Source organism: Piliocolobus tephrosceles, chromosome 16, assembly GCF_002776525.5.
Source record: "Piliocolobus tephrosceles isolate RC106 chromosome 16, ASM277652v3, whole genome shotgun sequence".
Classification (NCBI taxonomy): Eukaryota; Metazoa; Chordata; class Mammalia; order Primates; family Cercopithecidae; genus Piliocolobus; species Piliocolobus tephrosceles.
The window spans coordinates 17,768,494-17,787,752 of NC_045449.1; the positions used below are offsets into that span (position 1 = coordinate 17,768,494).

General features: G+C 46.9%; 1 protein-coding gene across 10 annotated transcripts in view; it reads right to left on the bottom strand.

Moving 5' to 3' along the window:
• The window catches only part of TOM1L2 (target of myb1 like 2 membrane trafficking protein), a 130,645-nt gene that overhangs the window by 52,571 nt on the left and 58,815 nt on the right, over positions 1-19,259 (bottom strand). For 9 of the 10 annotated variants that reach the window (XR_002726271.2, XM_023191725.2, XM_023191724.2 and 6 more), the window contains exons 2-3: positions 11,346-11,430; positions 2,831-2,909 (exon numbers count right to left, since the gene is read on the bottom strand). Coding sequence is in view for 8 of the 10 variants with exons in the window: in XM_023191725.2 (XP_023047493.1) it covers positions 2,831-2,909; positions 11,346-11,430 (164 nt within the window). In the remaining 2 variants the exon portion in view is untranslated. The remainder of the gene's footprint in view (positions 1-2,830; positions 2,910-11,345; positions 11,431-19,259) is intronic. The other variant, XR_002726272.2, reaches the window with a different exon arrangement.

Consider the following 19,259-nt stretch of genomic DNA (forward strand, 5'->3'; position numbering starts at 1 on the left):
AGCAACACGTGTTAGATTTACTGTTCCCTCATTTGGTCCTTGAAATAACCCTGTAAGGAGGGAACCATCCCATTTTAGAGATGAGGAAGCGGAGGATCAGAGGTACCATGTAACTTAACCTAGGAGGCCAAAGCTGGGAATCCCATGCCAGGCAGCTCCGCAGCCAGCCAGAGTTGTTCCTTGCCTCGCTGCTGGCTGCACCTTAGGAGGCCCCGGGTTCCTGTGGGCTTGCCAAGGAAGACTCTGGAGGTTAGCACCCTCAGGGCCCCTGAGCAACCATAGGTTTTACTGAGCCAAGGAGGCATTTTCCTTTCTGAGTCTCTGCTTGTGCCTGATTCTGGTAACCATGAGGTAACTGGCATTCACTCTCTCGCAGTGATCCATGGGGGCACTGAGATGAACTAGAGGGGTTCTTTCTGCCCTCAAGGGCCTTACAGGCACCCTTCTCTCTAGGATTCTCTAAAACCTTCCTCCCAACTCAGGCAGTGGGGTGTTGGGGTCAAGGCAGATGGGAAGAAGTATGCTTTATTTTGTGAGAAGCAGGTGGGAAAGGCGAGGCTGCAATTGTGAGTAGGAAAGAGAATTGGAAAAAGAGGCATAGGTCTGAGGAGTGGGGCAGCCTGGGGCTCCACTCCACTCTCAGAGCAGCAGTGGGCAGGAACCACTGCCTGCCTTTAGGGAAATACATGCTTAGTTTCTCCTGCACAGCAGTCCTCAAGGTCAGTGTGTTTCAGCCTGGCCTTGGAAGTGCCCTGGACAGAGATGCACGTGTCACAGAGCAGCCCCAAAGCCTATCTAAGCAGGAGATACAGGAGATCCTCCCTGGGCTGGCAAGAGCCACTTTAGGCCACCCTGCCAAATAGGACCCTTGCAGATTTGTCCCTATGGGTTGAAAGGCATGAAACATACAGTGGTAATTTTCCAGAATGAAGCCCAAAGCCATAGAGAAAGCAAAAGGGGCCTCTAAGCAATCAGAAATGATGTTTAAGTCCACAAACGAAGACACAAGCAGAGAGCCCCTTAGGGCTTCTTACTAACTTATTTTGGGTAAATATTAACAATCTTGGTGGGTACAGATATGAAGTCAGGAAAGGGCCAGAGGAAACAGGAGGACTGAAAGAGACTAACAGAGTAAGTGAAGCCCTATCAGCAGACACGAGACCATGCAAAGTGTGCTAGGATGGGGCCTCGGACAGCAGCCCTGTGCATTTCACAGGCCTCCCAAAGGCATGGCTGGGTTTGTAGTGAAGACCTAACCCACAGGAAAGGTCAAAGTGTCAAGCAGTGTCCATCATGCCCTGCTAGAGGAAGGCAAGTAAACGCAGAGTTCACTTTAGAAAAATTTTCATCCAACACGATTACCATGAAGTTGGGTGTATAAATGGAGAAGTTTTAGATAGCAGTAAAATGCCCTGACATATTAGAGCTAATTCCCTGGTGATATGAGTTATTGAAAGCCATTCGTTTTGGGCATCACTCCTGGTTTAGTGGATGCTGTGGCTCAAATTCTGAGAAAATAAATAAATAAAAGCTTCAATTCCCTATTTCTCAAACAGTCTTTTCTCCTTTATTATTCAAATCCCAATTCCCTGGCAGAACTCTTTTAATAAGTTTTGGAGTTTCGCTTGGGCAAAAAATCTAAACAGGTTCTCTGCTTTAAAAGGAAACATAGTTGTTTTGGAAAAATAACCTACTATTTCAAAGCCCCAGAGAAGTCGACCTGGTGACCTGTTACAGTTTCTATTTTAAGAACTCACTGTGGCCCAGATTTTGCCACATCTGAAAAACTGTTAGTTCTCAAGACAGAAATAACACCTGAAGTCATCTTTAAATTCTCTGACAGCTTTGGTAAGGGCAAAAATCTGGTCTGTTCCTTCCTGAAAAAAATCACTTGGCTGACTTTTTCAAGAGTCTTTGTAGCTATTTTCAGTTTTTACCCCATGCGAAAGACCACTTTATGATGGCAATCCATAGCTCGGTACCTCACTAGCTGTGAAGGCTGAGTAAACCTCCAGACCTCTCTGAGCCTCAGTTTCCTCATCTGTATGAGGGAGATAGTGAAATCTCTTTTGAATGGTGGTTGTAAACATCTTCATTAATGTCCAAAAAGCTCAGCACAGTCCCAGGCAGGGGCAGGGACAGGTACTCAATAGGTGGACCTTTTTTTTTTTTTTTTTTAAGACATAGTCTCACTCTGTTGCCCAAGCTGGAGTGCAGTGGTGCAATCTCAGCTCACTGCAACCTCCACCTCCTGGATTCAAGCGATTCTCCTGTCTCAGACTCCCGAGAAGGTGGGACTACAGGAACGCACCACCATGCCTGGCTAATTTTTGTAGTTTTAGTAGAGACGGAGTTTCACTATGTTGGCCAGGCTGGTCTTGAACTCCTGACCTTGTGATCGTCTTGCTTTGGCCTCCCAAAGTGCTGGGATTACAGGCGTGACCCATCGCCCCTGGCCAACATTTTTATAAAGAGGAAACTGATATCTAGAGAAGGAGTTGGTCTCAGTCTCAGAGCAGGCTGGTGGCAGAAAAGGGACCCACCCAAAACCTTTAGCTCCTCTGCTCTGGTCTTCTGTACCTGACAGCACTGCACATACCTTATCTTCTCCTGGTATACATATACCAAACTGAAGCTCACTACTCCCTGTTTCAGAGGACAGGAAAACCCAAAGGTAATACCAGAAGGCTTTGCTGGACTCCAGTGGTCCAGGCACCAAGCCATTCAGAGGTTGTGCTGAGTGGGCAGAGGGAAGGCCCTGTGAGGGGGGCAAGGCCAGGAGCAAGGAGTTCCCCAGATGACTTCCCTCCCCAAGGAGAATAGCACTCACTGTTAATGCCAGCATCACCTCTCTGTAGTTCCGGTTCCCATTGAGTCGCTTCTTCAGGGCTCGAATGGCATCCTTTGGCCTGGAAAAAAGAACAGACATATAAAGATACTTACAATCTCACTTGAGGACACGATCCTATAGATATGTGAACTAGCATATATGCAAGACTATTCGCTGGCTGCAGCATGTTTGTAAATGTAAAAGACTGGGAACAAACTGAATGTCCATCAATACACAACAGGTTAAATAAAACCATTGACACAATGGAATACTATGCAGCTGCAAAAAAGGAATAAAGAAACTCATGTACCAATATGGACCAAACTCAAAGACATGTGCATAAAGTTCTTTGCATAACAGTGTACAAAGCTTGCTATTAGTTGAGTTATAGAAGGAAAGCAAACGTACATAGCACACATGCCAGCGTAAGGAAGAGACTCTCTAGAAGGAGCTAAAACAACCTGGTAACTGGGGCTGCCCCTAAGGAAGGGAACAAAAGAGGGAGGAAGGTTTTTCCCTGGACTGCCTTTTTGCGGACCTTTTGAATTCTGTATCACACGCAAGTATTACTTATTCAAAACCATAACTAACCCACTGGTGTGTGGGTACACAGAAGAGAGTTTTTCCAGAGAAACCATAAGAGAGATAGAGAGAGTGCCAGGTACTTGTGAGCCCTGGATGCCCGGCTCTTCCTGAAGTCCATGGAACTCCTTTTCCCAGAGAAAGTTTAAGTGAGTCTCCCTAAAACCCAACAAGTTTTGTGTTTTTAGGTGACAGATCTGAGGTGGATTCCCAGAGAAAATCTTGTAGAATTATAGACAGTACTCAGTTCACAAATGGGCCATGTCCAAAAGTTGGAGTGGAGTTGTTTGGAAGTTGGAGTGAGTTCTTCCTTAATTACTGTTATACCTTAGAGTTAGGATTCCCAGCCAGCCCTCTAAGTATACATATTACGTGTAGGTCTGGTGTCTAACATGTAATTTAATTTATTCTAACTCAGGATTCAACAAAGCTGTGGGCCTAGGAGCTGCCCCTGGCACAAAGCCCCTATGCAGACCCATTACCCTATGCTCTGAAGAGCCCCTAGTCCGGCTGTGGGCCAGCCCTTTGCTATCACACGTGGGTTCCAGCCTTCCACTGATCTATGTGTCAATATACTGGTCTTTCCCAGCTTGAATGTTTGTAAGTCAGGGATCTCCTATTCCTACAGTTTTAAAACGTTTATACTCTATTTACCAAATGAAAAGGCCCCTTCAAATGTGTATGAGGAAGTCGAGGAGGGGAAAGGGTTGACGTTCTGCTAATCAGCTTAATTTAAGAGAAACTGGGCCGGGCGCAGTGGCTCACGCCTGTAATCCCAGCATTTTGGGAGGCCAAGGCGGGTGGATCACCTGAGGACAGGAGTTCAAGACCAGCCTGGCCAACATGGTGAAACCCTGCTTCTACTAAAAAATACAAAAATTAGCTGGGTGTGGTGGCAGCTGCCTGTAATCCCAGCTACTTGGGAGGCTGAGGCAGGAGAATCACTTGAACCTGGGAGACGGAGGCTGCAGTGAGCTGAGATCATGCCATTGTACTCCAGCCTGGTGATAAGAGCGAAACTCCATCTCCAGAAAAATAAAAAAGAGAAAGTGTGCCCAGCACTGTGGCTCATTCCTGTAATCCCAGCACTTTGGGAGGCCGAGGTGGGTAGATCACTTGAGGTCAGTAGTTCAAGACCAGCCTGGCCAACATGGTGAAAACCTGTCTCTACTAAAAATACAAAAAAATTAGCTGGGCATGGTGGTGTGTGCCTGTAGTCCCAGCTACTCTAGAGGCTGAGGCAAGAGAATCACTTGAACCTGAGAGGTGGAGGTAGCAGTGAGCCAAGATCATGCCACTGCACTCCAGCCTGGGTGACAGAGTGAGACTCCATCTCAAAAAAAAAAAAAAAAAGAAAGAAAGAAAGTGAAAGGAGCAAGGCTTCTGAAAGAAAATTTTAAAACACCCTGAATCACCTGTTTCCCCTTCCCAGCTTGACATATGGCTGCCCTGCAGGAATTCTTGGCCCCTGGGTCAAAGGGCTGATGAGACAGACACAAGGCTCCATGGGGACTGGGCCCAAGGCCAACTATGTCTGCAGTATGGCTGCCATTTCCAAAAGGGGATGCTGATTTCTGCAAATACGGGACTTAACCGGCTCTCTGCTTTGAGGGCTGTTTGTGGCCTGAGAGCTGATGAAATTCTGTGGCTACTGGCCAAGAGCATGGACTGATATCCTCTCTCCAAGGCTCTGCCAAACCACCGCTGTCCCTGACCCACAGCTGCCACAACCCTCAGTCCTATCTCTCTTCTGTCCTCTTGAACTTCCATGGAACAGGAAAATAGGAAGAGCGCCTCAGGGCTGCAATCACTTCTGGCTGGCCGAGGACCAGCACACTCAGGGCTCTCCTGGTGTGGGGGCCACAGGGTGGGAAATCAGACAGTCAGCAGGTTCCTGGACGAGGTTTAAAATGAAAATTCATCCACAGGCTCTGGGAAGTACTGGCTGAGAGTGATGGGTGAGCACAAAAGCAAGTATTTATCTCTCTCCCGGGGGGAGAAGCTTCAGAGAGGAGGATCAAAGTCATGTCAAAGGAATCACAAAGTTTCAAGAAGCTGCAGCAGATTAGATAGTGTGGAGCTGGAAACCAGGAGAAGAGACAGAAGCGTGTGTCAAGAGCCAAGAGGGAGCAGAAAGAAAGGATCAGGAAGAATCAGTGGCCTGTGTTGAGATGGCACCAAGCCCTAGCAGCTTTCTTGGGAAAGGTCAGGCTCCTCATGCAGTGCTCACAGCCTTGTGATCTGGCCTCTGGGCCATGATCAGGCTCCTCAAAGTCTCCCTGGACCCTAGACTTAAAAGAACTCTTCCCTGATCCCCAAACAAGCCTCCTGTCACCCCTCCAGCCACAGCCTTTATAATGTCCTTCAGCTTTAGAACTACTCTCTGGAAAAGTTTTCTCCTCATCACCCCCAAGGAGGACACGGCTACCCCTCTGCCATCACCCGGAATACCCCCTCCCCATTATTATCTTGCTCTATTGCATGTCTTCAGTTTCTCCTCTGTGCCCTCTCCAGCTTAGAAGGTAGAACACAGACAAAGATTCTATGAGCTGAGGAGGGTCCAGAGATGGCCATGAAAACGACCCAGGTCAGGCGGTCCTCATGACAGCTGCACATCCGAGTCACCTGGAGTGCAATTCCCAAATCCGCAAGCTGTGACTTCACTGGGTAGATCTGGGGTGAGGCCTGGAAAACAGAGTCTAAAACAGTCCCAGCTGGGTGCTGCGGCTCATGCCTGTAATCCCAGCACTTTGGGAGGCCAAGGCAGGCGGATTTCCTGAGGTCAGGAGTTCAAGACCAGCCTGGCCAACATGGTGAAACCCTGTCTCTACTAAAAATACAAAATTAGCCGGGCGTGGTGGTGCACACCTATAATCCCAGCTACTCAGGAGGCTGAGGCAGGAGAATTGCTTAAGTCTGGGAGGCAGTGGCTGTGGTGAGCTGAGATCGCACCATTGCACTCCAGCCTGGGCAACAAGAGCAAAACTCCATCTCAAAAATAAATAAATAAGAAGAGTCTCAGGTAGGTTATTCAGTCAGCCACTCCTGGTTAACGCCTGAAGGACTGTCACACAAGGCCTTAGGCATCTGCATTCCTCAGGCCGATGGTGATTTCAGTTCTGGACATTAGGGAAAGTCCAAGGAGAGGCCTTTGGGGCAGTTTACCAATCTGCACCCACCAGGGCCACAGCCTCCCATTGGTAAAGCATTGTACAAATACAAGAAGTATAGGCAGCACTTCAGTGGCTGCGGCCAGGTGAGCCTGTGCTTGGATCCTGCATGTGCCCTTCCAAGCTGTGCTGCAAGGCCTTTGGCAAGTAACCAAACTACTCAGCCTCAGTTTCCTTAACACTGAAACAGGCTGTCACTACCATATAGAACTGTTGGAGGGAGGGGGTGCTGCTTGTGATGAGGCACTGCAGGGCTGGACACAGGGCCTGGCACATGGCAAGTGCTCAGAGATGGCAGAGAGGGTAAGGGCAGTGAATCCACAGAGATCATCACCAAGACTGGGCAGATAACTGACACCCAAATGAAACTGATGACAAAAGTCAAGGGCAATGGAAATCTTTAAAGGGAAATAGTAAATCCATATATATAGTATGGATATGAAGATACAGTTAGGTAGCCAGATACTTCATATATATTTAGTCCTTTAATTCTCGTAACAACCCTATGAGATAGGTATTATTGGCAACCCCATTTTATAAATGAGGAAATGGGACACAGACACAGGGAGATGAAGTAACTCACACAGGATAGCACAATAAGCGAGTGGTGACCTAGGACTGCTCCAGCCTGGGGTGTCCACCTTCCTCCCCTTTATCCACCTGCCTCATCTGGCTGATAACCTGGCACTCTGTAAGACTCCAGTCTGGTGTCACTTCCTCCAAGAAGGCTTTGCTGCCAAAAGTCCCAAAGCTGACCATTGCCACTGCACTAGTCTCTGTAGCTATACATAGCTTTTCTCTCTCTCCCTGCCCCCCACCCAGCACTTGTTATGCTGTGTTATGCTTATGTTTATATGCCTGTATTCCTCATCAGACTGTGAGTGCCTTAGAGACTTCACTCATTTATTCACTTATTTAACAAATATTTATTAACAGCTAATCAAATGCATTGTGCTAGGTGCTAGGGACAAAATGGTAAGTAAAACAGATGGAAATCCTGTCTTCATGGAGCTCACAGCCTTGTGGGGGTTGTAGGGCAAGACAGACACTAACAACCGTCCCACAGAACTCTAAGTTTAAACTGTGATGAGCATCAGTACAACACAGGTTATGAAATCATACAACAGAGGACTTGTCCAAATCAGGAGGGAAGGGGGTTAGGGAAATGAGATTCAAACTGAGAGATCCAGTGAACGACGGGCTCTACTTAGCGAGAGAGGTGACGAGAACAGAAGGGACAGCAGGTCAGAGGCCCTTCAGGGAGGGCACAAAGGGGTGGGTGGGGCGCCCTACTGTCAGTCCAACTTGTGGGAGTTTCTTCCACTTAGGAAGAGATTTTTTTTTTTAAGATATGGGGTCTCACCACATTTCCTAGGCTGGTCTCAAACACCTGGGCTCAAGCAATCCTCCCGCCTCAACCTCCTAATTGGCTGGGACTACAGGCATGAGCCACTGCACCCGGCTAGGAAGAGATTTTGAGACACCTCACAGCAGAAGCAAGGAGAAAACATTCTCAGGAATCACTGAGGTGCTCTCAGTCAAAAAGGTAGCAACAAGAGATTTAGCCACTTGAAGAGGAAGATGTGTGTGACCAACCTTCTGGGAATTGAGGATTTGAAAAAGAAGGCATGGCCCCTTCGGAATGAGGAAGCTCCTGGGGTTCCTGGGCTTCCTGCCCTCAAGCCATAGAGATATTTGAGCAACTCACTAGAAGATAAGAGTTGCCAACATATTTGTATATTGCTCAAATCTGTAGAGAATTTCAAGCTGGGCCCAGGAATGCAGAAAATTCAAGGAGCTGAAAGATCAGCAGGGTTGAAGAGCTCAAAGCAGATCTGCCAAGGGGTCTGGGGCTCCTCAGGAGGGTACTGGTTAGGGTTTTTACCCTAAGTGCCCGTGAAGGCCCTGAAGGCTTGTTAGCAAGGGATCGACTTGCTGGTTCAGCAGCAGGAAGGGACAGGAGGGAAGGGGCCGAAGCAGAGGTCCACCTCTAGGATAACGCGCAGACACCAGAGAATGCGGCACCTGACCCTGACTACCTTTCCAGCTGGATTCCAGACCCTCCCGCTCCCCCAACATCACCCTGTCTACCCTAGACCACTTGTATCCCTTGACACACTGGCCCTTTTGATGTCACCCTTGGCTACGGGACACATTTCTCCTGCCATCCTGGAAGACAGCCCCTCCATGAGGCATCTGTACCCACCTTTCCCTCTGGGACCATGGTATCAGGGACAGGCCTTGGCCACAGCCCTTCCCAGTCCTGCCAGGTGAGCCTTCAAGGGCAGGCTGGAACATTCACCTTGGCATCCTGCAGCTGCTATACCTCCACCCCTGGGGGTCAGTAAACATGGCTGGATGACTGGACAAACAAGTGAATGAGTGGTGTGTGAGGAGGATGTGAGGAAGGTAGCCACTCTGAGCCCGGTGATGATGGGATTAGAGATGTGTAGTCCCTAACAACTCTCTGTGAGTCACATCTGTGTGCCAGGTACCAAGTTGATCACCTATATTTAGCTGGTGAAAATATGCCACCTTTCACCAAAGACTCCCACATTTTCATCCAGTGCAGGCCACTGCCCCCAACTCAAGTTCCCCGTGCAGTTCCCTGTCACATCTTCCAGGAGCTTGGCTGGCAGCACAGATCTACTCCTGATCTCTGCTCCCCAGCCTGTTCCACCTCAGGAAACAGCAGCTCCATCCCACGGCGGTTCAGGCCCTGAACCTTGCAATTTCCCTTGACTCTTCATTCCTTTCCCATGTCTGCCAATTCCATCGGTTCTACCTCCTAACACATTCAGAATCCCATCACTTCTAACCATCATCTCACACCAGTATTACTGTGATAACCTCCTCACTGGGTTTTCTTTCTTCTTTTCTTTTTCTTTTTAGAGACAGAGTCTTACTCTGTCCCTCAGACTAGAATGCAGTGACACCATCCTAGTTCATCACAGCCTTGAACTCCTAGGTGTAAGCAATCTTCCTGCCTCAGCCTCGTACAGTGCTGGGATTACAGGTGTATGCCACTATGCCAGGCCATCGCTGGGTTTTCTGCATCTGTCCTTGGCCTGCCCCCAGCCAGACCACTCTGAACAAATAGACTGAGTGACCTCTTTCCAATAAGAGTGGGACCATACCACTCCTCTGCTTGAATCTCCAAAAAGGTTGAAGCCAGAGTCACTCTGGTTCTACATGGCCCTGCATTATCTGGATCCCCAGTATGTCACTAACTTCCTCTCCAGGTACCCTCTTCTTTGACTACTCCACTCCGGGCCCATTAGCCACCTTGCTATTTCTCAAACACATCAGATACCCTTTGTCCCAGGACTTCTGGGTTGGCTGTTCCATTAGCCTTGACAGTTCTTCCCTTGTATAATCCTCACCCCCTACTCCCTCATCTCCTTTAAGTCTTTGTTCAATATCACCTGCTAAATGAGACTTTTCTGTTGTTTTGTCTTTTCTTTTTGAGACAGGGTTTTTCTCTGTCACCAAAACTAGAGTGCAGTGGCATGCTCATGGCTTACTGCAGCCTCGACCTCCTGGGCTCAAGTGATCCTCCCACCTCAGCCTCCCAAGTAGCTGAGACTACAGATATGCACCACCATGCCTGGCTAACATTTGTATTTTTTGTAAATACAAGATTCAACCGTGTTCCCCAGGCTGGTCTCGAATTCCTAGGCTCAAGTGACTAGCCCACCTTGGCCTCCCAAAGTGCTAGGATTACAGATGTGAGCCACCCAACCCAGCCAAGACTTTTCTTGATCACTCTATTTAAAATTACTAATTCCCAGCCTCCTCTCTCCCCATCTCCCTTCCACAGTCTTGTCCTCACCTGACCAGGTTATATGTTTAATTATCTTGTTTATGGCCTGCCTCCCTACTACTCTAGAATGGTAGCTCCCCAACAGGAAGGAATCTATCTTGTTCACTTCTGTGTCCTCAGTATTTACAATAGGCCTGGCACAAGGTAGTCATTCGAGAAACACTAGCTGCATGAAAACAGGACCAAGCTTGAGAGGCTGGTCCCCAGTTCACACATGGCAAGGCTAGAGTGACAGTGCTGAGATGCCAGCCCAGGGATGCCTGAGTCCCAGATGCTCTCCTTGCCACTCTGAAAATGGTTTAAGAGGGCATGGCTACAGTAAAGTAAGCGTTAGTGGTATGGACAGCGGGCTAAATACAGACCAATTTGGAGGAAGTACAAATCGAGTGCAGCTATAAAACAAAAGAGGATACAGGAAATAACAACAGGAACGGATCCAGCAGTGCAGGAATGCAGGAGGGGCAACATGGTCTAAGTCCACTCATGCTGCTTTCCCACTCCCGGCTGTGTCTGCTCCATGCCCTGGACCTCCCTCCATGGACACTGTGGTGCTTTTTGAATCCTGGCAAACCAGGGCAGAGACAGGCTGTGAAGGAGAGGCAGAGGCCAGGAAGGAGGGGAGGGAAGAGGTGACACCTGGGCTGCAGAGACTAATGGCCACTGGGAACCAAATAATCAAGCAGCTTCATTTCTACTTGTGATTAAAAGCAGGTGATTAAAAGAGGTGTCTCTGTTCTACCTCCAGCACTGCCACTGGGCAAGTGGGGGAGGGATGAAGACAAAAAGGACAGATAATTCAGAGTGTCAGCTTATTCAATGCCAAACCAAACAGACTAGAACACAAAACAAAAAATAAAACCTGCCACCCTCAGGCCCTGACAAGCTTTGAGTGGCCCCTAAAAGCTGAGAGAGGCTTCCCAGGAGAGGGGGGCACACGTACCCTTCCTCCGTCTCATTGATGATGTCACAGATCTCCATATTCAATGTCCAATCCTCACTTTGCAGGGAGCCATCTGTTGCCTTTTCTGTGAAATCAGAGAGAAAATGGGTTTACATTTCTCCTGGAATAAGTGGGCCTTGGCAGGAAATGGGAAGAGACCAGAACCACCACATTCTCATCCCAAGCAGATGGGCTGAGCCAACAGAGCCATTCTAGGAGTGCTATTATCACAAGAGAACACCCGGGAAAGGTCCTGGCCTGAAGGCTGGAGTTATAACTAGGTTCTTCATTCACCAAACTCTAGACTGAAAAGCTTATGACAGGCCTAAGCCATCAAAAATCACCCCAAACATGAGGATATTAGGTTTATGAACCCATAGAGTCTGGAGCCAAACTACCTACCAAACTAGGTTCAAATACAGGCTCTACTACTTACTAGTTGTGTGGTCTTGGGTAAATTACTTAACTTCTAGGTGCCAAAGCTAGTGAAAACAACAGTACTTACCTGATATATGTTATGAAAATTAAATGGGTTGATACACATGAAACACTTAGAACAGAGCCTGGCACACAGCGCTATACAGGTATTTGCTATTGGGATTATTAAAAATCAATTGCTGTAGTTAAAAACTACATTTCAGATAAGGGGGAGAAAGAAAGGACCATCAGTTATCAAGCCACTGTAGGTATGGTGTTGGGTGCTTCATGTACATTATTTTATCTCATCCACAAAATGACTTTCTGACCATTCAGTGAGGAAAGCACAGTATTTTCAACAAATGGTGCTGTGAAAATTGGATTGCCACATGCAAAAGAATGAACTTGGGCCCTTTATCTTACAACATATACAAAAATTTACTCCAAATGGATCAAAGACATAAATGTGAGCTCAAACTAAAAAATGCCTAGAAGAAAACATAGTGAAAAAGCTTCATGACACTAGATTCGGCAATCATCTCATGGATATGACACCAAAAGCACAGGCAACAAAAGAAACATTTTGAACTACATCAAAATAAAAACTTCTAGGCATCAAAGGACACAACAGAGTGAAAAGGCAACCTGCAGAGGAAGAAAATATTTGCAAAATTATATATATGATAAGGGGTTAATATCCAGAAGATGTAAGTAACTCCTGTAACTTAACAACAAAAAACCTCAAACTATCCAATTAAAAAATGGGAAAGGATTTGAATGACATTTCTCCAACTCTCCAAAAATGGGAAAGGATTTGAACGACATTTCTCCCAAGAAGATATACCAATGGCTAACAGGTATATGAAAAGAGGTTCAACATCACTAAGCATTAGGGAAGTGCAAGTCAAAACCACAATGAAACATCACCTCACACCCATTAGGATGGCTCCTATCAAAAAAGTAGAAAATAACAAGTATTGGCAAGGATATAGACAAATTGGAACCCTGTTACACTTTTGATGAGAATGTAAAATAGTACAGCTGCTATGGAAAACAGGATGGTAGTTAAAACACAGAATTACCCGGCAAGGTGCAGTGGCTCATGCCTGTAATCCCAGCACTTTGGGAGACCGAGACGGATGGATCACCAGGTCAGAAGATCGAGACCATCCTGGCTAACATGGTGAAACCTAGTCTCTACTAAAAAAAGTATAAAAAATTAGCCGGGCTTGGTGGCGGACACCTGTAGTCCCAGCTACTCGGGAGGCTGAGGCAGAAGAATGGCGTGAACCTGGGAGGCAGAGTTTGCAGTGAGCCGAGATCGTGCCACTGCACTCCAGCCTGGGCGACAGAGCAAGACTCCATCTCAAAAACAAAACAAACAAACAAACAAAACACAGAATTACCCTATGATCTAGCAATTTCACTTCTGAGTATATACCCAAAAGAACTGAAAGCAGAGCCTTGAGGAGATATTTGCAGAGTCATGTTCATAGCAGCAATAGTCACAACAGTCAAAAGATTTGTAAACAGCCTGTGTCCATCAACTAATGAATGGATAAGCCAAATGGGTATACATAAAATGGAATATTATTCAGCCTTAAAAAGGAAGGAAATTCTATTGCATGCACAAAATGGCTGAACCTTGAAGGCCTTGTGCTAAGTGAAATAAGCCATTCACTAAGACAAATATGAGATGATTCCACTTATATCAGGTACTTAGAATAGTCAAATTTAAAGACAGAAAGCAGAATGGTGGTTGCCAGAGGCTGTTGGGGGGTCCAGGGGAATGAGGAGTTATTGTTTAATGAACACAGAATTTCAGTTTGGGGAAAATGAAAGAGTTCTGGACATGGGTGTGGATGGTTGCACACAATGCGAACATACTTAATGCCACTGAACTATACACTTTAAAATGGTTAAAATGGGCCAGGCAAGATGGCTCACATCTGTAATCTCAGAACTTTGGGAGGCTGAGGCAGGAGGGTTACTTGAATCCAGGATTTGAGAACATCCTGGGCAACATAGCAAGACATTGTTTCTACGAAAAATTTAAAAATTAGCTGGGTATACTGGCTTGTACCTGTGGTACTAACTACTAATGAGGCTGAGGCAGGAAGATTGCTTAAGTCCAGGAGTTTGAGGCTGCAGTGAGATATGACTGAGCCACTGCATTCCAGCTTGGGCGACAGAGTAAGACCCCGTCTCTTAAAAAACTTTTTGTTTAATGGTTAAAATGATAAATTTAATGTTATGTGTATTTTAAAAACCACCACCAAAAAAGACAGAAAAATTACACACAGGTCAATGGACTGTTGGGTAAGGGAGTAGCAGGGTAGGGATCAGAGATCATTTGGGTCTGTAGTCTCCTTTGACAGGAAACCCGGGGCCTGCAGAAGCAAAGGGAAAGGTCCCGGGGCTCAGGATCCTCAGTGGTAGAGCCAGGACCAGAGCCAGGGTCACTTGACTCCCTTCCCCCTCTGGGCTGTGAGCTCTAGGAGGGCAGGGACTAGGTCTGTCTTGTCTTCCACTGGGTCCCTAGTGCCCAGCACTTGGCAGCAATGCAATGCATTTACATCAGATGAATGACCGAATTAGCATCCCTTCCTCGACGCTGCGGATCTCAGCCCTGGCTGCAAATGAGAACCACCTGGGGAGCTTCTAGAGCGCACCAATACCTGAGCCTCATGCCCCAGAGGTTCTACTTTGAATATGGGGTGGGATTCAGGGATGATGATGATGATGACAATGATGGTTATTTGAGACAGAGTCTTGCTCCATTGTGCAGGCTGGAGTGCAGTGGCATGATCTCGGCTCACTTCAACGTTTGCCTCCTGGGTTCAAGCAATTCTCCTGTCTCAGCCTCCTCAGTAGCTGGGATTACAGGCATGTGCCACCATGCCTCGCTAATTTTCGTATTTTTAGTAGCGATGGGTTTCGGCCTGTTGGCCAGACTGGTCTCGAACTCCTGACCTCAGGTGATCCACCAGCCTCAGTCTCCCAAAGTGCTGGGATTACAGGCACGAGCCACCGAGCCCAGCCCCCAACACTCCTGATGGTTGGGGAGGCAGATCATTTGGCTGTTTTCTCCTCCATTCTCACCAAAAGGATGTTGCTGAATGCAAAATGCTAAAACCAGTCCTCTTTTGCCTTCTGGTGTTGGCTGCTTCTGAAGTCACTATATTTAACATCAAAGTGCAGAAAGCGGCAGCCAAAAAGCCAAGCCGCTGGATTGCGAGGCTCCTCCAAATAGGGCTGCCTTAGGTTTCAGAGAGCATGGGAGGGTGGGTGGGCAGAAAAACCATGCTCAGAGCCAGCACTATCACTGCTGTCAGTGTCAAGGCTTCAGGGCATCCTGGCCTGGGTTCTACCCCAGGCGAGAGAAAATGCCATGGCAACGGCATCAGGATGCTATGGTGCTCTCGCACTGAAGATTTAATGGGAGCTGTATCTGATTACCCGAGCTCAGGCCTGCCCTGCCCTGCCCTGTCCAGTCCAGCCCAGCCCAGCCTGGCCCGCCCTACCCAGCCTCTTTCCCAGCCCAGTCCTTGGCCATTAGCATATCACCAGAGAGGTCAGCACTTTACAATTATCCGTCCAGAGGGCTGGCTGGTGGGAATGACTTGCCCCACTGCTCCCTAGAGCACTCTGTTCCTGCTGTTGCACCAGGTTTTATTTTAGGTTTTGACGATTTAGGTGACAAAATAAATGAGACTGAACTTTGCTTTCCTCTGGCCTGGGGACAGGACTGTGAGGGAGCCCACATTGAGTGGCCTTAGTTCCAGAGGCAATCACATCCAACTTTGCTCTTGATTAGCTGGAAATTATTTTATGAAGAGAAAAATCAGAACTGATTTGAGCTCCTCGTCAGCCTTACTTTCCTCATCTGTTTCAGTAGAGCTAAATATCCATGGTTGCGTTTGTGTGGCATTTTCTGCAAAATGAAAAGAAAGAAGCATTCTTTTTGGGTTGGTTCTTTATAATCAAAATGAGTATATATCTTTCAGCTTGAAAACTCGCATCCCAGTAATTGAATAGAATGCGCTGACCCTGAGGATAAGTTATCATGCCTTTGAACCCTTCCCCAGTATCATAAGAGGAAAGGAGAGGGTGAATATAAGGTTAATGGATTCTGCTGCTAAACCGAACTTGGAAATGAGGTTTCATTGATTTAATATTTCCTCTATTAAGCCTCCCAAGACTGTATCCCTTGTGGCCCTACCAAAGTGCAATCTCCGTACTTTCTTCTCCATGAGAGTCTGTGGCACAGCTTGAGTTCTGTGAAGGGGAGAGACGACTACCCCCTGGCCAGCTGTCCTCTCCCATTCCTGGCTCAAAAGAGCAGCAAGCCCACGCCCGCAGGCAGAGCTGCTTCCATCAGGATAAGTCTCCTCCTGAGGAGGCTGCTGGATTTATGGCTGCAGACATGCCCCTACTGTGTGTGACCCAGGTGGTGAGTCATTCTTCTGGGAGTGGACACCTTGAAGAGGAGGGGTGTTCAGAGACAGCTGCAGGAAGAGCGGGGGCAGGAGGCAGGCACCATTTCACCGCTGCAGGCTCCCAGCACGCCTGGGGCTCATTCTGCCTCTGGATAAGCCATAGGGTGACAGAGGACACTGCTGTCTCAGTGGCTACATTGTGTCCTCCCCTTAACCTTCCTGGAGCCTCTGCCCTCAGTCTTTTCTTCTCTAGACTAAACGGATGGTGCCTACCACCACCTCCATTCTTCCCAGCCCTGCCTGCCCTGCCTCAGGGGGCTCTGATTTCCCTGATAGTCACAGATCTGCTCCTTGCTGGCTTTATGACTTTTACTCTCTTTTCCACATGCATGAAAAGGGCAAGGAGCGGGTAGGGCATCTCTGGGGCCTATCTGGCTCTTAACCATTGCTGACATGCATTGTCATCCCTTCCTCTCCTCCTCCACTTTCCCCACCTTGTAGACAAGTATCAAATACTGCTTCGGTATCTGCCAGCCTGGTGCCATCTGAGGACTGACTTTGGTTAGATTTCTCCAAATCTCAAGAGCCTCCAAGCCCCTGCCCAGTCCTCTGCCTGTGTATCGCATTCATCTGAAGTCAGATTCTTACTATTTGCAGGTGGGGTTGCTTTCTCAGAGCAGGGGCTTGGAGGCAGCTGGGTGGTCAAAAGTCTTTAAGTGCCAAGTGTGATGAATAAAGAGAAAAGGTTAGGGATATATCTTCTACAGGTAAAAAAATGTAAAAAGAGCAGTAAATAAAACAATGAGGCTTTTTAATGCAGACAGAAGACTGTTGCACAAATGTTTTGAGCAACAGCTATATTTTTGGAATGTGCTGTCACTGCTTGTAAAGTATAGCTTTTGTTTGGATGTGTGAGTTCTATCTAGTATGTTATGTCAAAAACAAGTGTCACTTCACCATAACTGCATCCAGTAAAACAAGGATACTTCCAGCCTGTACAGAGGTCTTCCATGTTATTATCCGAGTATGAGCAGAAGCGTGGATTGTATGAAACTTTTATTAAAATAGTGGTGATGGTATCCTTTCACAAACTGAGAGTTAGGATGGGGCAGTTTCAGAATTCCTCCAAGATACTAACTTCAGATCCAAGCTCAGGCTTTGCCAGCAGGTGAGACTATATCACGCAAATGCCCAGTCTTTAGAGACAGAACTAGGATCAAATATTGGTACCACCAATTCAATGATGGGATCCTGGCTTACCAGCTGTGAAGTGCTATCCCACTGTGGTTTTGTTTTGTATTTCTCTAATGACTACTGATGTTGAGCACTTTTTCATGTCCTTTTTGGCCATGGTATATCTTCTTTGGAGACATATCTATTCAATTTTTTTTGCCCCCCCCCACCTCTTTTTTTAAGAGACAGGATCTCACTTTGTCACCTAGAATGGAGTGCAGTGGCCAAATCACAGCATCATAGCTCACTGCAATCTTGAAGTCCTGGTCTCAAGCAGTCCTCCCACCTCAGCCTCCTAAGTAGCTGGGACTTCAGGCATGCACCACCACACCTAGTTAATTTTTTTAAAAAAATTTATGTAGAGATGGGGTCTTGCTATGTTACCCAGGCTGGTCTTGAACTCCTGGCCTCAAATGATCCTCTTGCCTTGACCCCCCAAAGTGCTAGGATTACAGGCATGAGGCACAATGCCTGGTACCATTTTTAAACTGAGTAGTTTTTTTTTTCTTTTGGTTGTTAAGCTATAAGAGTTCTTTACATATTCTGAATATTAATCCCTCCTATTTTATTGTTTTCTTTTTGCTCTCTTGATAGTATCCTTTAATGCACAAAAGTTTTAAATTCGGATTGTCCCATTTATCTATTTTTTCTTTTGTTGCCTGTGGGTTTGGTGTCATGTTTCAGAAATCTTTGCTAATAAATCCAACGGCATGATTTCCACTTTTTGTTTTAAGATATTTTTTTGAGATGGAGTCTTGCTCTTGTTACCCAGGCTGGAGTGTAGTGGTGCAATCTTGGCTCACTGCAAGTTCCGCCTCCCAGGTTCATGCCATTCTCCTGCCTCAGCCTCCTGAGTAGCTGAGACTGCAGGCACCCGCTACCACGCCAGGCTAATTTTTTGTATTTTTAGTAGAGATGGGGTTTCACTGTGTTAGCCAGGATGGTCTCAATCTCCTGACCTCGTGATCTGCCCGCCTTGGCCTCCCAAAGTGCTAGGATTACAGGTGTGAGCCACTGCGCCCGGCCTATTTTAAGATTTTTATAGTTTTCCCTTCCCTCTTATGTGTAGGTCTTTGGTCTGTTTGGAGTTCATTTTTGCATATAGTATAAGATAAGGGTCCAACTTCATTCTTTTGCATGTGGATATTCAGTTTTCCAAGCACCATTTGTTGAAAAGACTGTCCTTTCCCCTCTAAATAGTTTTGGCACCCTTGTTGAAAATCAATTGACCATATATGGGAGAGTTTATTTCTGAGTTCTCTACTTTATTCCATTGGTCCATATGTCTTTCCTTATACCAATATCACAATGCCGTGATTATTATAGCTTTGAAGTAAGTTTTGAAATCAGGAAATGTGAGTCCTCCAACTTTGTTCCTTTCAAAGGTTGTTTAGGGCCAGGCACGGTGGCTCACACCTGTAATCCCAACACCTGGGGAGGCCGAGGTGGGGGGATCACATGAGGTCAGGAGTTTGAGACCAGTCTGGTCAACACAGTGAAACCCTGTCTCTACTAAAAATACAAAAATTAGCCAGGTGCGGTGGCTCACACCTGTAATCCTAGCATTTTGGAAGGCTGAAGCGGGTGGATCATGAGGTAAAGAGATGGAAACCTTCCTGGCCAACCAACATGGTAAAACCTCATCTCTACTAAAAATATAAAAATTAGCTGGGCGTAGTGGCACACACCTGTAGTCTCAGCTACTCAGGAGACTGAGGCAGGAGAGTTGCTTGAACCCAGCAGGTGGAGGTTGCAGTGAGCCGAGATCGCGCCACTGTACTCCAGCCTGGGCAACACAGCGAGACTCTGTCTAAAAAAAAAAAAG